The sequence below is a fragment of the Choloepus didactylus genome, chromosome X, assembly GCF_015220235.1.
Source record: "Choloepus didactylus isolate mChoDid1 chromosome X, mChoDid1.pri, whole genome shotgun sequence".
NCBI lineage: Eukaryota > Metazoa > Chordata > Mammalia > Pilosa > Megalonychidae > Choloepus > Choloepus didactylus.
Genome location: NC_051334.1, coordinates 44,349,175 through 44,374,151, shown reverse-complemented (window position 1 = coordinate 44,374,151; position 24,977 = coordinate 44,349,175). Strand labels below are relative to the sequence as shown.

General features: G+C 39.8%; 1 protein-coding gene across 1 annotated transcript in view; it reads left to right on the top strand.

Annotated features, from left to right (window-relative positions):
• The first annotated feature begins 260 nt into the window (after window positions 1-260).
• Window positions 261-24,977, top strand: part of MAOB (monoamine oxidase B) — a 116,479-nt gene continuing 91,762 nt past the window's right edge. Inside the window, exon 1 of the mRNA XM_037822090.1 lies at window positions 261-410. Coding sequence (XP_037678018.1) covers window positions 365-410 — 46 coding nt within the window. The 5' untranslated portion in view covers window positions 261-364. The remainder of the gene's footprint in view (window positions 411-24,977) is intronic.

Genomic DNA, 24,977 nt, shown 5'->3' with positions numbered 1-24,977 from the left:
ACCCCATTCTGCCACCTTCGCAGCCACCAAGCTTAAAAGCGCACGGGGGAGGCTGATAGCAAAATACCATACAGAAGGCCAAGCTTTGAGGCCCCAGGTGACCTCTTTGCCCCGGTGCCCGCCCTCCCCGGGTCTGCGCAGCGGGCTGCCGGAGGGGGGCGGACTGGGGGAGGTGGCCCAGTTCTCCACCCTGCCTGCGTGTCGGCGGGCGGGGCTCCGCGTCCTGGCGTCCCTGGCTTCCCGGGCGAGCCATAAAGCGGCTCAGCTGAGGCGCTAGTGTGCGGGGGCAGCGCGTGGCGGGCGGGGGGCCGAGACTGAGACCTGAGCAGCGGGAACCCGGGCGGCCTGGAGCTGGGCAAGCGGCATGAGCAGCAAATGCGACGTTGTCGTGGTGGGGGGCGGCATCTCAGGTCAGTCGTGGCGCATGGCTGCGCCCCCTCCTTCCCCCTCCTGCGCTCAGACAGGTGGCTGCCCCGGGGAGGGCGCGGGGCGGCCGGGAGCGAAGGGTGCTCATGGGAGCCTCTATATTCTCTGTTCACTGGCGGGGGTCTAACAGGTCCAGAGCACCGGGCACTAAAGCCTTCCTCGGGGGAAGGATTTGGTGCACCCCTAGACAGAAGTCAAGGCTGGGAATCTGTTGCAGTCTGGAGCCAGACTTCGCACTTCTCCCTGGGAAGGCTACCAAGCCTGCGCTTACTGGAATCTTCGCAGAGAGGGAAAGGGGGCCGGGAGGCGGGAGATTCCTACTGGAGGGGGGCGGGGGTTGGCGCAAAGGTCAGGCCTTTGCTCTAACATGACCTCTTAAATTCCGCACTCTTGCCTGGAGCAGGCATGTACCACATGGTAGGTTTACTCTAGCACAGGGAAAACGACCTTGAACAGCTCCGGAAACAGAAGGGAGGATTGGACCCTGACCAGTCGATTGCCAAAGACCTTCTTTTCCCTCATTTTCGGCTCTACTCATTACAGGAAGGCTGCAGCTCCTTGGCAAATTCTTTTTCCTCTTCCACTCTGCCACCCACGGGCAGTGTGTTCTAGCCACCCAGTGGAGAAACTCGACTCTCTGGCCCAGTTCATATTTGGCAGGGATGGGGGGGCTCTGTGCACAGAGGGGCCCACAAAGACAGGAGTCAGAATGAGGGGTGGGACTATTGGGAAATCCACTCTTTGAGGATCCTTGGACAGATCATAGGGGATAGGGTTAGTGGGAATAAGTTAACGCTTCCAGAACAACCTAACAACCCCCTGGGGACACTTTGGCCAAACTCCTTGCACCTCCTAGTGTTTGAGCAGTAATTAGGTAATTAGTAATTAAGACACCTCCAAAACCGGTGGATGTGTTGTCTAGGAATTTCCCTAACCAGATCTCAAGTAGCCTCTTTAGCCTTCAGGAACAGGGGTGGGTCCTGTTACCTGTGAGGAGGGCAGGACAGAGGTGTTCTAACTCTCCCATGCCACGTGAAGAAACCAAGGCTTTGGATGTCTGCTGCTGACCCTGGTCCTTTGCTGCTCTTTTCACTCCAGCCTTCCTCGCCTTTGAGTCAGATCTTGGGCTACAGTGGAGAGAATCCACTTCTGTCAGGCTGCCCTCTTGGGTCCACGCATGTTGGGTTCTGTGCCAGTGTTTCAGGTACACAGATGCATAAGCACAACCCCCGAGATCCAGGAGTATCTCTGTAGTGTTTCTGTAGGAGCTGCCAACCCAATGCAACCCTGCTGGCCAGATCTCCATATATACAATTAGAAAAATATTTCTGACACAGAATAGATAAGTATGGGCTTTGAAACAAGTGGCATATGCTGTGATTGGCCAAGGGTGTATAGATTCAATTTTCTTTCAGCATTTTTGACATCTTCTCTCCCAGAGAAACTGAGACTTAAAAGCATGCCTACTTAGGTGTCTTAGAAAATATTACTAAGTGCCTCTTTATGCTGCCTTGCATATCACCCCATCTTACGGAAGCTGGAGGTTCTCTTTTCAGGCCCCCAAAGTATTTTTCTTATCCTAGTGGATTCAGATTCTTCTATTTCCCCCCCTTTATTTTGTCTTCTGTGATTCATATTCCAAACCATCAAGATCACCCAGATTATTCATGTTAGACCCATGCAGGAGGGTAGATAAGGGTTTTGCTCTTTTTACAGAGCAGCAGTGAGCCTCTACATTCACCCCCAAACTCTTGATAAAAAACAAGGGACTGATGAATAGATCTGCCTTTTCTCAAGAACATTATATGGAATAAGCATTGCTCTAAGAACAAAGAAAGCAGGATTCCAAGGCTCAGCCTTACTAAATTGCTTTATCTCCTACATGGGAATAATACCAATTAGTCATAGCTAGTTTACAGGGCCATTGTGAGGGGCAAGTGAAATAATATGTGTGCAATAGCTTTGCAAAGTCTGAAATAGGACATAAGATCCCACAAGAGTTTTACTCATTTATACAAACAATAGCACAGACTAGGCTGTGATAGGGGATGCAAAAATGGATCACACTGTTCTTGCCCTGGAAAACTTGTCAATCTAGAAATGGAGATGGTATACCCAAGCAAAGACAACACAAAGTAGAAAGTGGTACATGCCACAAGAGGCGTCCATATATTAATTCATTATTCATTCAATGCACATTTACTGCCTGCCCACATCTTATTTTAAAGGGAATAAATGATGAATTAATACAGGGTCATTGCTCTCACAAGCTAATGTGAGCAATTAATACTAATTATCTATGATAGCTACACTTGTAGCACATGTACAAAGTTTTAGGGAAGGTGATAGGAAAGAATGTCAAATTCTGCCTGAGGAAATCTGGGAAGACTACACAGAGGTGGTGAAATTTGAACTAGAAGAATATGAATTCACCAGGAGACTAGATGAGAAAGTACTTTAAGCCAAAGAGCAACTTATGTGAAATAACAAATACGTGAAAGACCATGGGACATGTTTGAAAACCTAAAGAACTTCATTGTGGAGGGTTGGGGGGCACTGGTGGGAGACAAAGCTAGAAAGTTCAGGTGGGATGAATTGTGGGGGGCCTTGTACATCATTCCAAAAAGGTTTGTCTCCCTCTGTGGTAAATGAGTGGCCATTGATGATTTTTCATTCACAGAATGATGTATGTCTGGTGACTGGGAATTGGATGATGGTGTTAGCAAAAATAGGGACATGAAGAGAAAGAAGAGCAGATTTGGGAGAAAGATGGGACATCTAGAGTTGGAAATACTGGAAAAACACCCAGGGAAAGAAATCTAGCATTTGGAAATGTGGGGAAGAAGTTGTGGTTACAGATGTGTGACACAGAAGTTTTAGTGGAAACCACTGAAATAGATGAAATGACCAAACCCAAGAATTTAGAGAGACAAGGTCAAAGTCAGGACTGTGGAGGGGTCACTTAGACTACCCCCCCCCCCACTCAGGGAGATGGAAAATATTCCAATAATTCTCCATAATTTTTTGAGAGATGAGGAGAGTAAGAAACTGAAAAACATTTATATCTTAGCTCTGATGTCACTTCCCAGAGCAGCCTTTCCTAATCCCCCCCACATCAGATTAGATACTTCTGTTCCTTTGCATGAGTTTTTAATTATTCACTTACTAGTATCTCAATGACTTTCTCCCCAACTAGACTGTAAGCCTCTGGAGGCTGGGGAGGTGTCTCTTTTCCTCCTCCATAGAATCCCCAGCCCCAGAACTCTGCCTGGCACAGTTAATGCTCAACAAACGTGTTGAATTAATGAACTTGAACTTTACACCAACAAAGTAGCAATAACTGCCAACCTTTTTGCTTTTCCTATCAAATCACATTGAGTATGGGAAAAGTGGTAAAATCAGAATTTTAGAATTAGTAGGTGACCCGATTTATTTTTACAAGTCTCCGAATTTGCCTCTGCTTTTAAAACTTTGTTAATTATTAAACTCGGGAGATTCTGATAATTCTCTGATAATTTTTAAAGCCGTCAGCAAATTTTAATCACTCCCTTTCAGATATACAGAGATGTACTGGGTGGATAGCTGGTTAATATGTAACTCTTTTTTGATGTTTGAAAAAATGTCAAGGCACTTGTAAAATAGCTTTTGGAAATGCCTATGGTATATAAATGCATACCCACTGAAGTCTTTTTCACCTCAGGAACAGGGCATCTCTGGGGGCTGGTCAGAGCAATGGGCATCTCCCACATGGAGCCGGAAAGCAGCACGTTGCTTCAGGCCTGAGGCTTGGTTTTACTGTTTGGGTTGGTGAAACCATGGAAACTATCTTTTTCAGTCCCCCAAATAACAGCTAAAAAAAGGAAACTCAAAGCAGAAAAGGAGAGTTTTGCCAGACTTGGGGCAGGAGATTCAGCCGTCTGAGGGAGGTTGAAATCTCTTGAAGAGTTGGACAAAGCCAGCTTTCCAAATTGTAACCAACACCCGGCAGGTGATATGGGTGGTCAGGACAGGGAACCTGGCTGCAGGCTGGCAGGTCTGGCCTGGGCAAGGGACATCAGAGACAGCCCACAAGGGATCATGAATTAAGGGATATGGTGGGCAGATGTTGCCCTTGTGTTAATGGCAAACGCTCCTCCTCACCTTTGATGAAGAAAGATGGAGAACTTCTGAGGGCTCTTATAACCAACATGAATGTTCCAGAAAAAAAAATAATATAGATGTCCATGGAAATTTGTATACCTCACCTAAGAAGAGGCTACAGAGAGACAGTACAGCAATGTTAAAACACCATGCACTTTATTGCCAGACAGAACGGTTATGAATCCCAATTCCTCCAGGTACCTTAAAAGACTTATATAACCTCCCTGTTCTTCAGTTTCCTCATCTTTAAAAGGAGACTCCTAAAGTCTTCCTGGGAGGATTGTTGTGATGATTAGAAATAATGCATGTGATGGACAGCGCATGGTGGTTGTTGTTTTCAGCTTTTAGTTGCCTTTACTCTGCCTTTTAGAAAATAAGACTCTTGCTTGCCTTTTAAGGATTCTCAGTCTAAGGGTGCAGAAACAGGAATTTCTGCAGATCACTTCTTCCTCTTCACTAACCACTAACTATTCCTGATGTGAAGCAGGGACTTGCCTGGTTCCAGCCTTACCCTGCCCCATCTCATCGCTTTATTTCCTCCAGTGAGGGGCCTTCATATCTCAGGCTTGATGCAGGCTCTGGGACCTACTGTGTTCCTCATTAGGAAAAATTTTGGAAGCCCTAGACCTGTATTTTAGCATCTCCCAAGCCTAGCTGTTATTCTGACTCTGATCTAGTCTTCATTCCAGCCACCTGACCCCTATCTTAATTATAATGAAAAGAGCATTATTGAGTGTTGTCTTTGTGCTGGACAAGGTATTAGAAGCTTGACTTTTCACAGCAGCTCTGAGGGTTACAAAATGAACAAGTCCTGTGGCTTTGCTCCATTCTAGCATCTGGGGTGTATTGGTGGACCAATGCCGGCAGGTTTAATTTCTAGGCTCTTTTATATCCTTAGAAGTCACCAGGGAAGATTTAAAACCTGGCTTGGCCATTATCAGTGGCATCAATTTCCTTCTCCTCTAGCTGGGTGCAGAAGCCGAGTCTCCCTATTATGCAGGGGAACTGGTAGAACATAGAGAACAAGAATTTGGAACCTACCCTAGTTCTACCACTAACTAGCTGTGCCACCTTGAGCAAAGTAGTTAACTTTCCCATGCCCTAGTTTGCTCAACTGGAAAATGGGGTTAATAATAGTATCTACTTCATAAGGTGGTTGAGAAGATTAAAAAAGAAAAAACATGGAAAGTGCTTGGAATGGGGCTTGGTGTCTGGCAAGCCAACAATAGACATTGGTGATTATTGTTAATCAGGCTGACAAAATTGTGACTAACCACTAGTGGGTCTGAAAAGCCAGGGTACCAGCATGCCAAATTTTGGGTTGAGGAAGTGGTTTGTGGCTGTGCAGGTACATGCATGAACACACATACAAATACTCACACAATCACACACAGAGACACACATAGATACACAGAGACACACAGAGACATACCTACAGTCACAGACAAACACATAGACACACACACACACACACAGAATCTTATTCTCTAACAGAGATGCTGTTACAAGCCCCACTTTTTTGACTTATATACTAGTTACCATTGCAGATGACATAAGCAAGCCAACAGCTACATTTTTTAAAAAACCTTACACTGTAATTATTTTAATATATATTTAAGAGATGAATATATCAAAAGCTTTAAAGTAAAACACATTTTTATCTGAAGATTTCTAATCCATTTGGTGCCCAACAGATCTTTGGTTAATGTTTGGATTGCCTCACTATCGCTCCTTTTAGCATTTCTTTTCCTGCTGATTTCTTCTATTCCTGATGAATATAAGGGAAGCTAGTTCCAGCCTCATTACCTTTGCCCATTATCAGTGCAGCCATTTCCTCTGCAGCAATAACTTAAAATCTGCTTTGGTGTCGTTTGCTCACACTCACATGACTGCAAAGGCACACACATTGAAAGGATTTCAGTAAAGTGTTTACCTTATGCAACTGACATATATGTAATTAAAGTTTACTTTAAAATACTACAGTTTATAACTGAAGAAATCAACTGTTTAAATGATTCCTACACTTTTGACAATAGATCAATAATGGGGCAACTGGTATGCTATACTAAATTCTAATATATCTATACATTTCTTTATTCCTGACAAGAATCAAACTATATATGCATTATGCATTTGATTAATGGATGTTGAATTAGGACTGCTACAATTTAAATAACATTTAAAATTAATGAATATTAAATTATTGCAGATGACATGATCACAGTTAATGGCAGATGTCAGTCAGCACCTGGGACAAATGAAATGTGTGCAGTTGCACATAACCCTGTGTAATAATCGCCACTAATTTTATTCTCATCTTTGGATTCAATGGACAGTATGCTTATGGTCTTAGCTTGCCCTGTGCTTATCTCTGTTACTACACTTACCATATTTTATTTAAATTACCTGTTTAAGCATCTGTGAATGCTCACCTGACCATAGGCTGCTCAAAATCAGGGACTTTATATGATTTATCTCCCTATGTCTGGTGTTCAGAAAAGTACCCAAGCCCACCCTAGTTCCAAAGAAATTGATTTAAACCAATGGAATCCCTCCATCAGGATCATGGGCTTAGGCTTTGAATCAAGAAAAAGTAAGCCCTATAACCAAAAACCTACTGAAAGAATGGAGTTAACCTTTCACCTCCTGGAGGAGGTGGTATAACACCTAAGTTAAATGCCAGGGTGAGCCCTGGGGCTTATGTTAAAATCCCATCTGTGCCCCTACATGTATAGCTTGGGCAAGCTACTTACTTCCTTGCTTGTAAAGTAGGGTGGTGGTCTTGGAACTAAATCCCAGAATGCTCAATAAATGTTAACTTTGTTATTTTTACAAGTCAATGGATAGTACTTAACCAAGGGAACCCTGGGAACCTGCAAGAGTTAATACCCTTCTAAGTCCAAAGAATGAGTCAAAATTGAGATGCCATGTTCAGATGTGCTGTGTTTGAAGTATGAGTGTTCCTACTCCCATAACAGCATGCTTTGGAGATTTTCTCAGGTTAAATGTGCAGCTTTACCATTTTTCAAGTGCCCTACATTTGTTAGGCTTACATTTTTAGTAATATCTCTGTAGTAAAAGTTGTTATTTACTCTGAGAGTGGAATCAAAATAACATGAACTTCTTCCCAACTAAGAAAATTTTGTTGTAATGTAATAGAATCATGTATGGCTGAAAATAGAAATATCCTTAGAGTTTTATCTACTGGTGAAGAAGAGCTGGTTTTATGTCTGAGGAAAGGCAGGCTGAGAGAGGCCTGAAGGCTGGCTCTAGGCCCCATAGCAAATTCTTTTGAATGAAATTATTGGCCTGGGGGTGAATGCTCAGCTTTAGGAGCAAGTGCAGTTGGAAAAAGAACCTGACCAAATGATGCTGTGTAGAAGGTAAGAATCACTAGGACTTCCAATGTGCTATTTCCACTTCCTCCCTTGTGTTCTTAAAATGGATCCATCCTCAGCCCCTTAGTTAACTCAGTAAAAAAAGGCACAAGTCATAGTAAGCAGTGTTTCCAAAGCCTGCATGCGCTTATAACTCAGTTCTCACTCTCCAGAAACTTAAAAAGCAGCTGGAGATGCAAGACCACAAGCAATAAGAAACAATTAAACACAATGTATAAGTGAATGCTGAACTGTGGGATTCAAGGGCTAAGTTAGATAGAAGAAATCACTGAACACCTGAGAACTTGGAGAAGGTCTCATTAAGGGAGTGGAATTTGAACAGGTCCTGAAGAAGTCACGGTTTGGGTGGGTTAAGAAGAGAGAGGCTTTAAAGATGGTAGGAATAATATAAATACTAGGTCCAGAGGCTCAAATTAGCAGGTTATATTTATAGGAAGGTAGAAAGTCTAGCATGACAAGATTAAATGGAAGGGGAGAAAGTTAATAGAAGCAGAGTAGAATCAATGAGGCATTTAAAAAGTAAAGTGAGGAATTAGATTTCTACATGTTTGGAAATAGGGAGCCACTGAAATTTATGCTATAAAGATAAGGTGGGCAGTTGTGTGCCTGGTAGGTGAAGGAGGGCAACCCAGGATTCAGGGAAGCCTAGAATTTGGTAGAAACTTGGAAACAAGTTGAGAGGAGATCAGCTGATTATAATGCATCAGTTTATCCTGAATGCTTAAGAAAGGTTGGAAAAGGAGTGGGGATAAGAATGGAATGAAGGTCTTCAAAAGTACACTTTGTTTTCCTCACTATTCGGTTGAGAGCCTACCCAGAGAAGGAGTATCCAAAAAAATTTTAATGTTTTCCCTCTGAAGGGAAATTGAAATTGAAGGACTTGACTGCATTTAAAATATTTTCTGTTTTTTATTAAATGAAAAAGATTTTCTTCGCAAGGGCTATGGCCCAATGTACTATATGATAAACACACATTTTGGATAGTCTCAAATACAAAGCAAATAGTTCATTCTATCTGCTCTATAAAAAGTGTCTTTGAAACCTTTTGTCTTGTGAGAGATGGGGCACAGTCAGAAAATATCTTTAGGTAGGTCTGAAATTTGAGATGTTACTGATGTTTCCATAGTCTCCCCTTGTGACATCTTTAATGTCAGCTTTTGGTTCCATGTTAGTCATCTCTTACCTAAACCATTTTTCACTCTGGCCTTATCGTAAGCAACATTTATCAGAATTGCCCAACGTTGAAGGTTGTTGCACAACCTACTATGTCCTCAGTTTTATTTGCTCTCCTTTAGTCTAAATAATCCTCTCTTTTAGTGAACCTCTCCAACATTTCTAATGATCCTTTTGTATTGAATTTGGAATCCTGGCCTCATATTTTGGAGTTGGAGCTACTTTTTATTCTTATGACCCCAGTTGTGTTTGTCTTAAATTGTATCTTTATAGTTATGTATCTTTAATTATATGTCACTTTTCAGGTTATTTTCCAGGTTTCTACATTAAATTAAAAAGTTCTGTGGAAGAGACATACTTTTGTTATCCAGTAGAGCATTTTTCTTAGATAACTTAGGGTAAAGTAGAGAATTAATAACCAAAATTCCCTGAAAACCTTTTAAGAAGAACAGCCAGTGATACAAATGAAAGATGCAATCACATTTTTTCTTTGTGATTTCCTAGTTTGGGGGAATTTTTTTTTTATTTTGGAGAGGAGGAAATATATATTTTTTAATAACGCAAATTACAAAAATATACACATATATTGTAAAAATCTGTAAACTACAGAAAAAAAAATCATCCATAATTGCAGCCCACATAAAACTAACCACTGTTGGTGTGCTACCTATATTTCCTTTTCACAAACCAGATACTGGATTTACCATACTATTGGTAGCCCTTTTAAAATAAATAATAATAAATAAATAATATATGGATGTTTAACCATGTCTTGAATGCTCTTCTTCCATATGACATTGATAACTTTATAATATTACATCATATGATTGTATTGTAACATATTCAACCAATCCCCTATTGCCAAACATTTATGTTATTTCCAAATTTCTGATATTATAAACAAAGCTATTATGAATATCCTTATACCTAAATCATTGTGCAAAATTCTGATTATTTCTTTAAGAAATTCCTAGAAATAATATTGAGAGTCCTTTCAAGGCATTTGATAATTATTGCAAAATTGTAACCTCAAGAAAGCTTCACCAATTTACTTTATTGTAGAATTTTCATATTGGACTTCTTAGCCACTTCAGTAGGAAACCAACATTTCCCCCACTTCTGGCACAGTAGAGAGAAAATCATGATCTTTGCCAGTTTGTAGTTGTAATTTAATGAAGTTCCAGGTCCTTGAAATTACAAGTATGTTTAGTTTTGTAAAATTTAATAGTGGCAAGCAAATTTTGCTATGACATGCAAGCAAACCAGTTTTTGCAGTTTGTATTTTATGCTTACCATTATTAACTCAGGACAAATATTTATTACAGTACTTTTAATTTATTGAACACTGTTTATTTTGTGCTTCTAGAAGTTTGGCATCATTAATTAGATAATTCTGTTGTTTTTTCAGCACAGAAAAGATAAATCACCCCATAACCAACCATCTTCTGTGATTATTTATTTTTTATACATCTAGATAAGACATGAGTATAGTCTTTGTCCACATACTATTGTAACAGCTGATCAAACAGCTGTTTCATGTCTTACATTTTAATTTCCTCTCTAGTTTGCATTCAAATCCTATGATGGTGTTTAGTTTATTTAGGAGACCTGCAAGATACACTTGACTGTTTCAGAATAGTCCTTTAATGCTATGCCAGTTAGCTGAAATCAAATAGCCACTGTTAAGCACTGATGGTAAGCACACAAAAAGTCATGCACTAAAATGAGTTATCTTTGTCTCGTCAAATGTGTTTTCCTATATTGTTTTTTTTTTGCATGGGAGAAAAATAAGTCAAGTTTATTCATTCATTCATTTATTCATTCGTTCATTTGTCCAATAAACCCTTATTGGGTGCCCCATTTATCGAGCATTGGGCTAGGTGGGAGAATATAACGATGGGCAATACATGTTCATCTTTGAGGAGTACACCAGAGGGAAGCAGATATGCACAGGGGAGTTCTTTGAGGGCTGATGGGCGCTGAGGAAAACATGTTCATCTGGTTTAGATGAGACAGAGGAGAGGATGGCAGCTTCATCTCAGGGCCTCAAAAGAATTTAAGGAAAGTTTGGTGATTGTATTTGTTGGCAAGAGAATCAGCCAATTCAAATGTTCTTCCTTAAAATGTAGCTTTAAGTGGTAAAACTCAAATCTATGATCTAAAATACATAGGGCATTAAAATTTCAGTTTCTGTCTTTTTACTGTTTGCCCTAAAAAGGCAGTATAGTGGATATTGTGGTAGACTGCCTGTGCTGGTTTGAATCTGTTATGTACCCCAGAAAAGCCTATGTTCTTTTAATCCAGTCTTGTGGGGGCAGACCTATTGTGGGTGGGACCTTTTGATTAGGTTATTTCCATGGAGATGTGACCTAGCCCATTCGCCGGAATCCTCTATGAGAGGATGAAAGGCAAAGACACTTCGGAGAGAGCAGAGAGAAGCTAAGAGAAAAAAAGAAATACCCAGAGACATTTTGGAGAAAGCCATTTTGAAACCAGAACCCAGGGGAAGAAGGACCAGCAGACGTCACCATGTGCCTTCCTATGTGACAGAGGAACCACGGATGCCATCGGCCTTTCCTCAGAGAAGGTATCTACCTCTTGATGCCTTAAGTTGGACATTTGCATGGCCTTAGAACTGTAAATTTGCAACCTAATAAATCCACATTGAAATAGCCATTTCTGGTATATTGCATTCTGGCAGCTTTAGCAAACTGAAACACTGCCCAGTGGCCCTTGATGACTGAAGCAGTCATTCTCCCACCTGCTGAGAGTGTTGGCTGCTGTTGGTTCACAGCTGAGTCCTTCTCTGGAAATTGTCCTTGACTGAAGGGAGCTGACTCACTAGTGGCACCCCATAATCAATGTGGGGGGTAAAAAGACCAGGCCCCCTTTCCGTAATTCATGACAACTCTGAATTGTGCCTTCTCGTCTCCAGAGCCCCCTGTAAGATTGATGCCTTTGTTGTGACTGCTTCACGGTTCAACTTCTCCCTCTGCCCAATCCTGCTTCCATTACTTTTTGTACATGTTGAGCCCCAATAAAGCTTCTGCATAAAATCTGTCTCATAGTCTGTTTACCAGGAAACCTAATCCAGACAGACAATGAGTGAACAGTATTTTTGTATGCACTTCACAAGATGTTCTAACTGTGAAGTGTCAATCTTAAGAACAGTCAGTCGGAGGTAGAGGCCATTTGAAAGGACTTGACCTTTTCAAGGATGCAAGAAGCCAAGAGGGCTTGGGAGGATGCTGAACCTCATCCTCAGTTATGGTAAAACTCTCTTAGATGCCCTGAGAGCCCCCAGAGCAGGGTGGAGAATGAAAGGCGATCCAGCTTGTCACTGGCCCAGACAAGCTTCATGGAATCAAATTCACCTCTCACCACTTTGTGGGCTAATTTAGAGTTGAGACTAATAGCCTCTGATCTGAAAATGCTACAAATACAGATTTTATCATTTATGGGAGAAATCTGTGGCAGTGCAGCAAAGGGATAAATTATGAAATAGTCATCCTTGATCTGTGAAGGACTGGATGCAGAAGGAAGGTGGTTATCCATTTATCACAGGACACCATTTTGGATTGAATCCAGATTTTTGTTTCTTGGGAAAATAGTGCTATTGCTGTGCATCTCTATTCTTCTCCTAACCCTACCACCATTTTACGCAACCTCCTGTAGTATTTCTTATAAGGAGTTGAAGATACTGGGAGTGATTGTAGAAATGTACCACAGAATGAGTCTCAGGTGGATGAGAGAGAGCATGAGGGAGGTGATTGGTAGTGATCAAGTGAAGAGGTTAATAGATTGGGGGTTTCTGTCTGGTTGAAAGACATTTATATTAGAGAAATTTGAGCAAGTGAACTAGAAGGATAGAAGGTCCTGGTTGTGATGGGGTGTGCTGCAGAGTTTTGACAGGTAACCTTTTGATTGTACTTCTTGGAAATGACCATTGATAACATTTTAATGAGTTGCAACCCTTTCAATCAGTAAATCCAGAGCTATGATCCTCTTTGTGATTCAACAAATGACTTAAGGGCAAGAAAAAATATCTTTTGTATTATTAATCTGCTGTTGGTTTTACAGTTAGGCAGAGGAGACAACTGTCCATTTGGTTTAGGTTTAAGGGTGATTGGAATGCTCCTCTGCTGGCTTGAGAAGAGCATGAATCTCACACTTTGGGTCCTGAAGATTCTAAGTAGGGGTCTTTGTTAAAATTGCATGCATGTCACTGGGAAAGACAAACCCTCAACTGCTGACTTGTTATGTGATTGATATATAGCAGAATGGGAGGAGAGCCAAAGCAGGGTGCTCAGGGTCTAGCAATGGGAAGGTACCTACCACTCCATTTTCTTAAAGATGATTAGAAAAGCATAGAAAAAGGAAGAACTATATTTAATTCAGCATTCTAATAAAGTCCACTGGGGACAGCACTTTGTCTCATTCCAAGACATAGGAGGGAGGGAGGGAGAAAAGGAGGAAAGGGATGAGAGAGAGAAAGAGAGAGAGAGTGCGCTTCTGTCCTCCCCATGCGCAACCAAACCAAAGCTTATAGAGCTTTGGCTCTATTATGATGCATTAGCACTCTGAGGCTTCTGTTACCTGACAGAAAACGAAAAGCACATTATTTGTGGAAATGTCTGTAAAAGGAAATTGTGGACCAGTTTTAATCCTGTGATTCAGCCTCTTATATTTACTATTTACCCAAAATCTTGGCTGGAAACATGGCCTTCTATCTCCATCTGTCTGCTGCTAGTCTTTCATTTTGAAAACCCTGACTGAGTGCCTTCTATGTGCTAAGAACTAGGGATGAACAACCAGGAAACAGTTCCACCTTAACACACACAAAAAATGATGGTAAATTACATTTCCTATGCTTATTTATTGTTGGCTCATGAACAAAAATGTACTTTTTAAATGAAAGAGTAGCCTTTTTGTACCTTTAAAGCACTTACTTCTGGACAAAGTCAGAATGGATGCTAAGAGAACTTTGGTTTTGGTTTCCAAGGGCTCTTTTCTCTGCTTACGTTTTTAGTTTTACTCGCAGGAGGTGTGATATTTCTGGCCTTAGGAGGGCTAAGTAGAATATCACACGTGTCTTTTATATAATCAGAAACCGAGCTTCACATGGAAACAGCCAGGGTCTGAAAGGAAATCACATGATCTTCGTTGTTCCAAAGCAGAACGTTCAAAATAGGCTGTGCTCTTTGCTTTTCTTCCCTCGTTCCTTTCTGAGTTCACGGAGAATGTGTCCAAGAGGACAATACATTTTCTGTAGATGAATCAGCCTGTTAGTCAATAATATTGAGCTTCCAGTGGTTAGGGCTGAGAAGTGGGGAAAAGTACAAAGAGGTTGAAGTGACTGTAAGGTAAGGGAGGCGAAAACATTTTGTGTGTATAAGAAAAAGCATTTGGCACTTGTGCTTGATTTATTTCTGGGTTTTAGTTTGTGAGCAGAAAACTATGAGAAGCTGATAAAAATGAGAAAGCAATTTTTCTCTTACTGTTTTCTTTGAAAGATACATTTCAGTAAACAGATACCTTTTAAATCTAGCTTTCTTCACCATAATTCCTTTGAAAGGACTTCATAAATTTAAAGATTGTTTGAGAATAAATTTAAAATCAATCTTTAAACTTAAAAGCATTGGTGAATTCTAAATTCCCAATGAATATATATGTGTGTGTAGTAAGATGTTTGAATAACTTTTCTTAGAGAATAGCGTTTTTTAAAGTATTACCACTTATAATTTAAATCTGGTTTCAAATAATGCATTCTAGATAAAAATTTTAGCATCATTTTCAATATTTTTCAAATGAAATGAAGACCTCAGTGACTGAAAAGTGATGCTCTGTGTAGTTTTTAAAGTGAGAGCTTACTCAATTTTGCTGTTAAAATAATTACAACTATGTGTGAAAAAAATGCAAATACATGTGCAAAATATGGTAACAATAATACATGCTCAATAATTCTAAAAGAACTTGGTTATATACAATTCTTGTGCATATGGTAAGAAGGTAAACATTAGTTTTTTTTTCCTCAACAAACACACCTTTCCTGTAAGGGAATATGTGCATTATATTGTTTTTATAATTCAGACACTAAATGGAAGGTCAGAAAGAGATAAAGAGTGGAAACAGGTTTAGAGCTTATATTTATCTCAAACTGTTATTTGTCCAGTTCAATATTGTTTTCTATGTATTTGGCATCTGGGTATTGTGATACAGGGCAGTATAGTGCTGTTTGGACCCAATAAACTATCAATTAATTAGTACTGTTTTCCAAAATAATTCCCATTATCTAAGAAAAGATTTTCAGACTTCTCATGCTATATATTAATTGAAGATTTTAAATCATCACTTCTTCTCACTCTCATGATACCACAGTTTCCTGGTTCCATCCTACCTTTCTAGCGGGTCCTTCACAGTTTTTTTTTGTTTTCTTTATTTGACCCCCTCCAGCTTGCTTCCCCTTTAGTGTTCCCTATTTTAGTACATAGGATCACCTTTAGCCCAGTGTTCAAGCCCAAACCCTCAGTGTCTGTAGCAAACATTGTGGATGTCCCATCCATATCCCCTCAGTACTCATTCCCATACACAAGGGCTTCTAACTGATGTAAATCGTTGCTTGAGGACTTTTTCTAGCCACTGGAATCCCTCTTGACTCACACCCAGGGCAGGCCGGGAGTGGAGGTAGAGTTAATGCTCCCCAGGAGTGGCCCTCAACTTATGACTGACATAATCTGATGGATAAATAACCCTGTTCCCTTGCCCCTTGGGATAGACATTTCTAAGGTATGTACTCTACACCGTTTCCCAGAAGTCTCTAGTGGGATTGAGCCCCATTGCTTACAGTGGTAATTTGCTTGATAACACACCCTTTATTCACTGACTTCCCTTCCTTGTCTCACCTTCCCAGACCCCTTTTAGGGGCTTCTTGAGATTACCTTCCAAATAAACTACTTGAACCAAATCCTTGTTTTGGGGTCTGCTTTTGGTCTAACCCAAACAAAGACAAAATTATTCTAGATACTTTCTTCATTTTTCAAAATATACATCAAACCTGTCCACCTCACTGTCTCCACTGCCCCTTGTGATCTGGGATTCCTCACCTGGACCACTGTAGTTCCAAGAGTCTGCTCATTTATATCCCATCATTCAGTCTAGCCCTTCTCCTGTCCATTTGTACACTGAAGCAAGAACAACCTTGTTTTTCATTGGAAAAATATTCAAACTTGATGTTTTTAAGTTACAAAACATATTTGCATTCAGAAGTGAAGCACAGAAAGCTGTGCAAAGAAAAAGGTCATTATTTCACAACCTTCACCTCATTCCAGCCCTCCTGAGGTGACCCGTGTTAAACAGCCTGGTCTGTATTTTCCACAGTTTTCTCTGCGCAGAGCAATCTTTCTGAAATATAAATCTAATGAGGTTGCTCCTCAGCTTAAATACCTTCAGTGGCCAGCCATTACCCCCAAGATGAAGTCCAAAGTGGAGATCGTGATCCAGACATAGCACGGGGCCTGACCTCTACCTTGGAAGCCTCATCTTCCGCCAGTCTCTTCCTTTCACCCTGCAGCCACAATGTCCTACTTTCAAGTCTTAAAATCAGTCACCACTTCCTCTGCCCTTTGTAGTGATCATCTCCTGCACGGAATCTCATCCTAGCACACCTTCCTCCCATCCCCCACTTAAGTAACTGTTGATTAGCCTTCAGAATTTATCTGAAAGCCTTGTGCAGATTACGTTGCACCCTCAGTTCTATCTTCCCAGGACACTTTGTTGTGTATCTTTTCTGCTGTCCTAGCTTATAAGTTCCAGGAGGGCAAGGCCTGTGTCTGTCTTCTTCACCACCTGGCATAGTTCCTGGTACATAGTAGGCTCATGATAAATATTGATTGATATTGCATCTTTCTTTTCAGAAATACATTTGCAACTTTGACCTTGGAATTGCATTTGAACTCTTCTATATTGTCACTGTTTTCTTAGTTACTTTAATACAGTTATTATGATGGATTAAAGGGTGTCTTTTATTCACAGTTCTTTTGAAACAACTAGTTGGATAGGAAAATTACATTTATAATGAAGGGAATGTCCTTATTTTTCCTAAGTCTTCTTGTCCCATTTTCAGCATCCATGTCCTCAGCAGTATTTGATTGCAGCTATTGCTCTAATCCACTCTAAAATGGGTCACAGTGCCTGATCTGCATTTCCAAAACCTCCAAAGCTCTGAAAATTGAAAGCATTCTCTGGGGTTTTCAGCATACTCAGTTGGCAGCAAAACCTGACCAGAACTGGTGTGTCTAGTATATGACTAGTCATATGTTTTACTGTATATATAATGCAGGTTATTACAGGATGGTTGTCCTAGTTCTCACTAGGGCTATTACAAAATATATGTGTGTGTGTGTGTGTGTGTGTAGTATTGTTTCTCTAAAATCTGAAAAATTCTAAATTTTGAAACATGTTTGGTCCCAAGGGTTTCAGATCAGGGGAGTCATTTAAAAAATAAACTTGGAGGATGGCATAAATCGGAAAATACAATACCTAAAGTGAGATGGCTATATACTATTCTGTTTGTCATAAAGTTTTTGTTTGTTGGTTGACAGGTTTTCACTAACCCATATGGCTCATTGTTCTCAAAAGGACCTGGACATTCTCACCTGTTTTTTCAGCAAAATTGTAATATGTAGGGGTCCCAACAAAGTTCCCCAATTTTATGCTTTCAGTACTTTTATGACAGCTCTTCCATGGTATATACTTTTCTATCCCTCTGAGTGGGGCCATCATTCAAACTGAGCCCTACAGGCCACAGGGGGTTAACTACTCACTAAGACTTGGCTGATTCTAGAATCCTGCATTTTCTAGTCTCTGTCAGCCCCAATGTCCATGCTGTGCTCCTGGAATCCATTGATGCTGTGTCCATGGGCTTAGACACCCTGCAGTCACTCACTGCAAATGCTACCCTGGGGGCTGCTGCTTCTATACCTGTAGGGCTGAGCCTCCAGGGAAGACAATGACTCCAGACACTCCTGCCCCCCAAACCACCACATTTCCCAGCAGCATGGTCTGTAAATTCAGTTATTTGAAAAGATATCTGCAGCCATTATGGTGAGTTAGTGAATCCCAGCAGCATCTGTAAACGCAAATCAACCAAGTCTAATTCTAAATCTGTCTCTGTGCCAAATAAACATATAAGTCCAGAAATGTTCTTTTAATGACTTGACCAACTAAAAAGCAATCATTTCAGACCTTAAAGTGGGGCAAGGTACAGATATTATTTGAGAAAGGAAGAAAAAGTAACATGCATCTTGGTTTGGTTTCCCCTAGAAGCAAACCCTGAGACAAGCATGTGACCGCAAGGAGTTTGTTTGGGAGATGACCCCAGGGAACACAAGTAGGGGAGTGGAGAAGTGAGGCAGGAAGGCAAGGAAGGCAATAAAGGATCCATTTTTTAGTCTGTTTTCACCGAGAGTGACTAGAGCTCAATCCTGCTGGGGAACTTGGGGAGAATGTGTAGAATCCTCATGAGAGTTATCCCTAACTGAGGTATGAGGGAGCTGGGGTATTTAATGGGCTGAATGGTGCCAGTAGCCAAAAGAAAGCCCTCAGGTGAAGAGTCGACAGTCTTTGGTGCTCAAGTAAGCAATGGTTGCATGTATAAATGAGGAGGGAGTATGGGTGGGGCATCCATAATGCCTGCTACAATATCTTTCATTGAAACCTCTCAATAACTTTTAAAACTACTAATAATAATGACAAACCTTATTGAGTTCTAAAATATGATCTTCTTAGGATTTTTAAAATACCGTCTTTATTGAACTAAAATTCACATACCATATAACTCATTTAAAGTGTATAATTCAGTGGGGTTTTTTTGTTGTTGTTATATTCATAAGATTGTGCAATCGTCACCCCAGTGCAATTTTAGAACAGTTTTGTCCCCTCCAAAGGAAACCCCACATACATTAGCAGTCACTCTCCATTCCCCAACACTCCCAACTCCTGGTGGCCACTACTCTACTTTCTGTCTTTATAAATTTGCCTTTTCTAGACATTTGATGTAATAAATAGAATCATGCAACATGTGGTTCTTTGTGACTGGCTTCTTTCACTTAGCATAATGTTTTCAAGATTCATTCAGATTCTATTGTATGGATATACCACAGTTTGTTTATGCATTCGTCAGTTAATGGACATTTGGGGTGTATTTACCTTTTGGCTATTGTGAATAGCACTGCTGTGAACATCCATGTACAAGTATTTGTTTGAATACCGGTTTTCAATTCTTTTGGGTATATACATAGGAGTGGAATTGCTCAGTCCTATGTTCCTTCTATGTTTAACCTTTTGCAGATCATCTTTTTAAGATTTTAAAATATGACGTCTAATGAATTACTGGATGCCACATGGTAGGAGTGGACCTAGTTGATTGTATTAGTCAAAGAGACTGGAAGGAGACAGCAGGGGCCTCTAGTTATAGTAAAGGCATATGGATAGAGGTACCTGCCCCTCCCCCTAAGCTTTCCCCAGATAGTTGGCACTACAAGAGTTCTTTTGGGGAAAACTCTTAAACTGCTCAACTTCTTCAGGCAAGACCCTCTCTCGAGGCTGACCCAGTTTCTGACTTTACTTAGCCTTCCAAAGACTAAAGAGAGCCATGATCAGGAGGCATCCATGTACCGTGCCAAATCATACCACTCCCACCCTTTAAAAGCTGACTCAGGGCCATCTGGAGTTTGTTGAACCTAATAAACCTTTTCTGTGCAGTTAAACCCAAAGTCCAAATAAGATCTCATCTTTTCAGGAATAAATCCATGTATCAAAGTGCTGTTCATCCATTTGTTTTAGTTTCCTAGGCTGCTCAAGCAAATACCATGCAATGGGTTGCCTTAAACAATAGGAATTTATTCACTTATGGTTTTGAGGTTAGGAAAAAGTCCAAATCAAGGCACCGTCAAGGTGGTACTTTCTCCTCAATGACTGTGGTGTTCTGGGGCTGGCTGCTAGAGGTCCTTGGTCCTCAGCTTGTCACATGGCAAGGCACATGGCAGCATTTCCTGGTCTGTCCCTTTTCTTCCTGATTCCATTGATGTTCAATTTTTGGCTACTCCCTCTGTGGCTTTCTCTCTGTCTGAATTTCATTTCATTTATAAAGGACTCCAGTAGTAGGATTAAGACCCATCCTGATCTAGGTGGGCCACATCTTTACTGAAGTAACCTCATCAGAAGGTCCTACTTACAGTGAGCTCACACCCACAGGAATATGTTTAAGTTTAAGAACATGTTTTTCTGGGGCACATATAGCTCCATATCACTGCACTGTCTATTGCTTGGGATGATTATTTACTGAATTATGTGTTGATTATAGGTGTGCCTGGGAGATGGTGTGAAACAAGGTAAATTTCCAGGAATAAGATGCAAACTAAATGGAAATTTAGACACATTTTAGTTTATCATTTGTAAATGACACTCATAAGACCAATGACAGTAAAACAAACTAATTACTAAAACAATGATTATCCTAAACAACAGACAGGAGATAAGCAATATTTTATATATATATATGTTTATAGATTATATATGTATATGTAATGTGTATACATATTTATATTTTTACAAAATAAACAAAATGCCCCAACATGCACATGAAAACCCTGACAAAAGAAAATACTTACATGTACAATTAAGTACATGTATATAAAAATATTATATTTATATGAATATATTTATATGTATATTTGAGTATTATATTTATTATGTAATAAGTATTTTCCTTAGTCACAGCTTTCATGTAAACACTGGGGCATTTTAGTTGACTGATGAGCCTGGAGTTATAGGTAATAATGCCAAGTTCAGTCCCTCAATAGGTGAACAATAATTACATTATATTCATCAGTTTAGAAAGCACAATATAAACAATGCTATTAGATTCCAAAATTTAAAGTATAATCTAATAAAGACAGATTGGTGGTGTTCAAAGTAAAGCGATTAAGGGAAACAGCTCCCTAGCCTTGAAAAAATAATGTGCATCATTCTCTCCTTTTCCCCATCTGATCATTAGGTTGTAATTGAAGTAAATTTCATAATATTAGGTAGTTGAGTTTGTTTTTATTTTATTTGATATAAAGTCAACCTTTGCAAAAGAACTATCAATTTAGTTGCATGAATTTTTTTTCTGAAATGAGGGTTTTTTGACAATATACAGGAAGATAGATGATATAATTTATAGAGAAATTTTGCAATTATGTGACTCTAGTGCTTAAATTTAGGTCTTTATGAAGTATAAATGAATAAAGCAAAATCAATCATTTTTATAGAGAATCCTGGAAATAGTGCAGTAAATAAAATTGCTTATATAGTATCACAGTTAAATAAGTTTTTGTGACTAACTCTGGATGAATTATTTTTATAAGTTCATTTTTAAGTCCCAATGTCCAAAACAACCACTCTTAGCAATTGACTATATTCTCTTCCAGCCTTTTCCATTCATCTATTTGTGCTGGCTGTGTGTGTGTGTGTGTATGCGCACGTGACACATTTATATTTGTAATCATTATGGACACAATTTTAGGTCATTTTCACTTGATATTATAAAAATTTTTCATATCATTACAATCTTTATGAGCATAATTTCTTAATTTCCATCAAATAGGCATACTATTGTTACTTAACTAATACCAGACTATTGGACATTTATATTATGCATGTGTGTTGTTCTCATAAATGGCACTGCCCTAAAGATCTTTAGGAATAATGATTTTTTCCCATATACAGTATTACTTCCTTAGGATTGGATCATAAAGTAATTTCTGGTTTAAAGATATGGGCAATTTAAAGTTCTTTATAGATATTACTAAATTGCTTTTCTCAAGTGTCCTGCCAATTGCTATTCCAGCGAGCCTTGTTTCATCACACCATTGGCAGCATTTAATATCATCTCCCCCACCCCAATCTTTCTTAAATTGAGAAGTAAAAATCATGTTTCTCATTTTCTCGAATTGAGAGGCGAAAATGGTTTTTAAACTAAGAATGTCAAAATTTTTTTCTTGTGTCTATTATTCAGTTACATTTTCTAGGAGGATTATTTTGGTTTCATTTTTCTTGATTTGTCATTAGAATATGGGGTAGAATCCATTCTTCTTTTTGAATAAACCTGTGTTTGTGTATATGTTTCTGAACTGATAGGTAACTATTACTAGAAACATTTTAGCCAAGATGTTTAAATTTGCTTCCTTTGAGACCATGAGGCTCTTGCAATGCCTGGATTCTTCTATGGGCCTCACAACCACTTTCAGTGTACAGATTTTACACCCCAGGTGTACGGCCAATAGCCACAGGATGATTCTGATACTGCAATTTAAAAGTCCTAATCCAATAAGTAGACTTCCTTGAACATGTTCTTCATGTGGTATTATTCTATGCAGAACTCGTTCTGTAATTCTACTACTTTTAAGAACTTCTGGGGAAACTCAGTGGTTTCAAAATTCACCTTTACTCAGATGACTCCAAATTTCTGTATCTTTTCAGCCAAGCCAACAAATGTAAAAATAAAGAAATAACTGTTGGTTTTGTATTTGGGTCTGTTAAGAAAGTCAAAGGGACTGGAGAAGTGTGGGATACAGATGGACATAGTAAAGCATGTAGAGCTATGTATATACATAGAGATGCTTGTAAGACACAACACAGAGTAAAGGAGCTCAAAAATAAAGACTTGTGGAATCAAACATAAACCTAGAGGGCAAAGAGGTACAGAAGAACATAGCATCACAACATCACAACATAATTTTGTAGATTTAGAATTTTGCCACTAGAGGTTTTTAAGGTCTTGTATTTTTTGCTACTGTGAGTATATATGACATTGCCATTTTGAGTTGAGTTCCATTTGCTTCTTTGGCTAGGAAAAATTCATTAAGGACCATAGGTTCCCTAGGTCTGGATTATTTCTCCCTTCAGCAAGATGTAATTGGCCTCTTCCAGTAGAGGTGATTTCCCCTTTCAACTTGGAGTGATGATTGATTATATTTGTATATATGATATTTCAGTTGAAGCACAATATTAAAATACATTTAAAATGTAAGGCGTTTGTGTGAGTAGATAGTATAATATAGACCAGTTATCTTTCTTTTTTGACAGCCTAACAGTGCAGGCATAAAATTTAAATGTCCCAGAGGAATTAATTGTTAGCAAAACCCTCAAAGCACCTCTTTAAAATATCAGGTGCTTGTGACCTTTGGCAGATGGAGTAGGTTAATTTTCTAACCCCAGTATGGGGTTACTGATTAAAGGAAACTCTATAAACTTTAGACATGAGGCAGCCAGGTTGCCGAGCTGACACTGTGCTGTCAATATCTGGGGACTTGTTTTGAATCCTTATCCAGGTGGAAAACTCTCTAACTTCTAAACTGGTACCTTAATTTTTTCCCTGGAAATTTTTTATTTGTTCAAGAACTTAAATATTTGGAACAGAAAATTTGGGACTGAAAATATTGAAAGGCACCTGTGATCAAATGGTCACATTTGACGTTAAACTAAGTTTTGCAAAGCATCAGATTTTGAGTAGAAATGCATTCTGGAGGACCCACCTGAATAAGTTCTTTGCAAAATGAGCCCTTCTTCATCTTTCCCAGTGGAACTAATTTCCTTTCATGCCAGTGACAAATATTTTGTCTACATGCTAGGTATTCTTTCAGGTGCTGGGGATAAAGCAGAAAACAAAACAGGCAAGATCCCTGCCCTCATAGAGCTTTTATTCTAAAGCCTTTATACAATAAGTAACTAACCAAACAACCAAATAAATGAATACCTACTTACTTATCTATCTATCTATCTACCTACCTACCTACATAAAAAGTACTGCTAGTGATAAGTAATCAATGAGAAATAAAATAGAATGGTATGACCCTCTCCTCAGTTGGTATCTGTGATTTTCCTCTTGCCTGGTTTTCCTCCTTGCTTCTCAGGTGTTTAATTCTCAGACTCCTCTTCCTTATTCTGCCTCCTAAATAGTGTCTTCAGGTGTGCTGGTTTGGATGTATTATGTCCCCCAAAACGCCATTATCTCTGATGCAGTCTTGTGTGGGCAGGAAACTATTGGTGTTGATTGGGTTGGAGACTTTTGATTGGATGTTTCTGTGGAGATGTGATCACTCAACTGTGGGCGAGATCTTTCATTGGATAACTTCTATGGAAGTGTGGCCCCGCCCATACAACATGGGCCTTGATTAGTTTACTGGAGCACTATATAGGCTCAGACAGAAGGAGCGAACTTGCTGCAGCAAGAGGGATGCTTTGAAGAATGCGCAGGAGTGGAGAGAGGAACTGCAGTTTACAGAGATATTTTGGAGATGGCCTTTGGAAGCAGACTTTTGCTCTGGAGAAGCTAAGCGAGGATAAACGCCCCAAGAGCAACTGAGAGTGACATTTTGAAGAGAATCTGAAGCCTAGAGAGGAATGTCCTGGGAGAAAGCCATTTTGAAACCAGAACTTGGAGCAGACGCCAGCCACGTGCCTTCCCAGCTGACAGAGGTTTTCCGGACACCACTGGCCATCCTCCAGTGCAGGTACCCGATTGCTGATGCCTTACCTTGGACACTTTATGGCCTTAAGACTGTAACTGTGTAACCAAATAAACCCCCTTTATAAAAGCCAATCCATTTCTGGTATTTTGCATCCTGGCAGCATTAGCAAATCAGAACATCAGGTTTCTAATTTTCTCTCCCAGTCTTGGTAACCCCAAACTGAACTCAAAATCCTCCTTTCATGTCTTCCCTTCCTCTGTTCACTATGTCAGTGGGACCACACAGAATGATTGTCTAATCAGAGGTTACAAACCATAGTGCCTCAGGT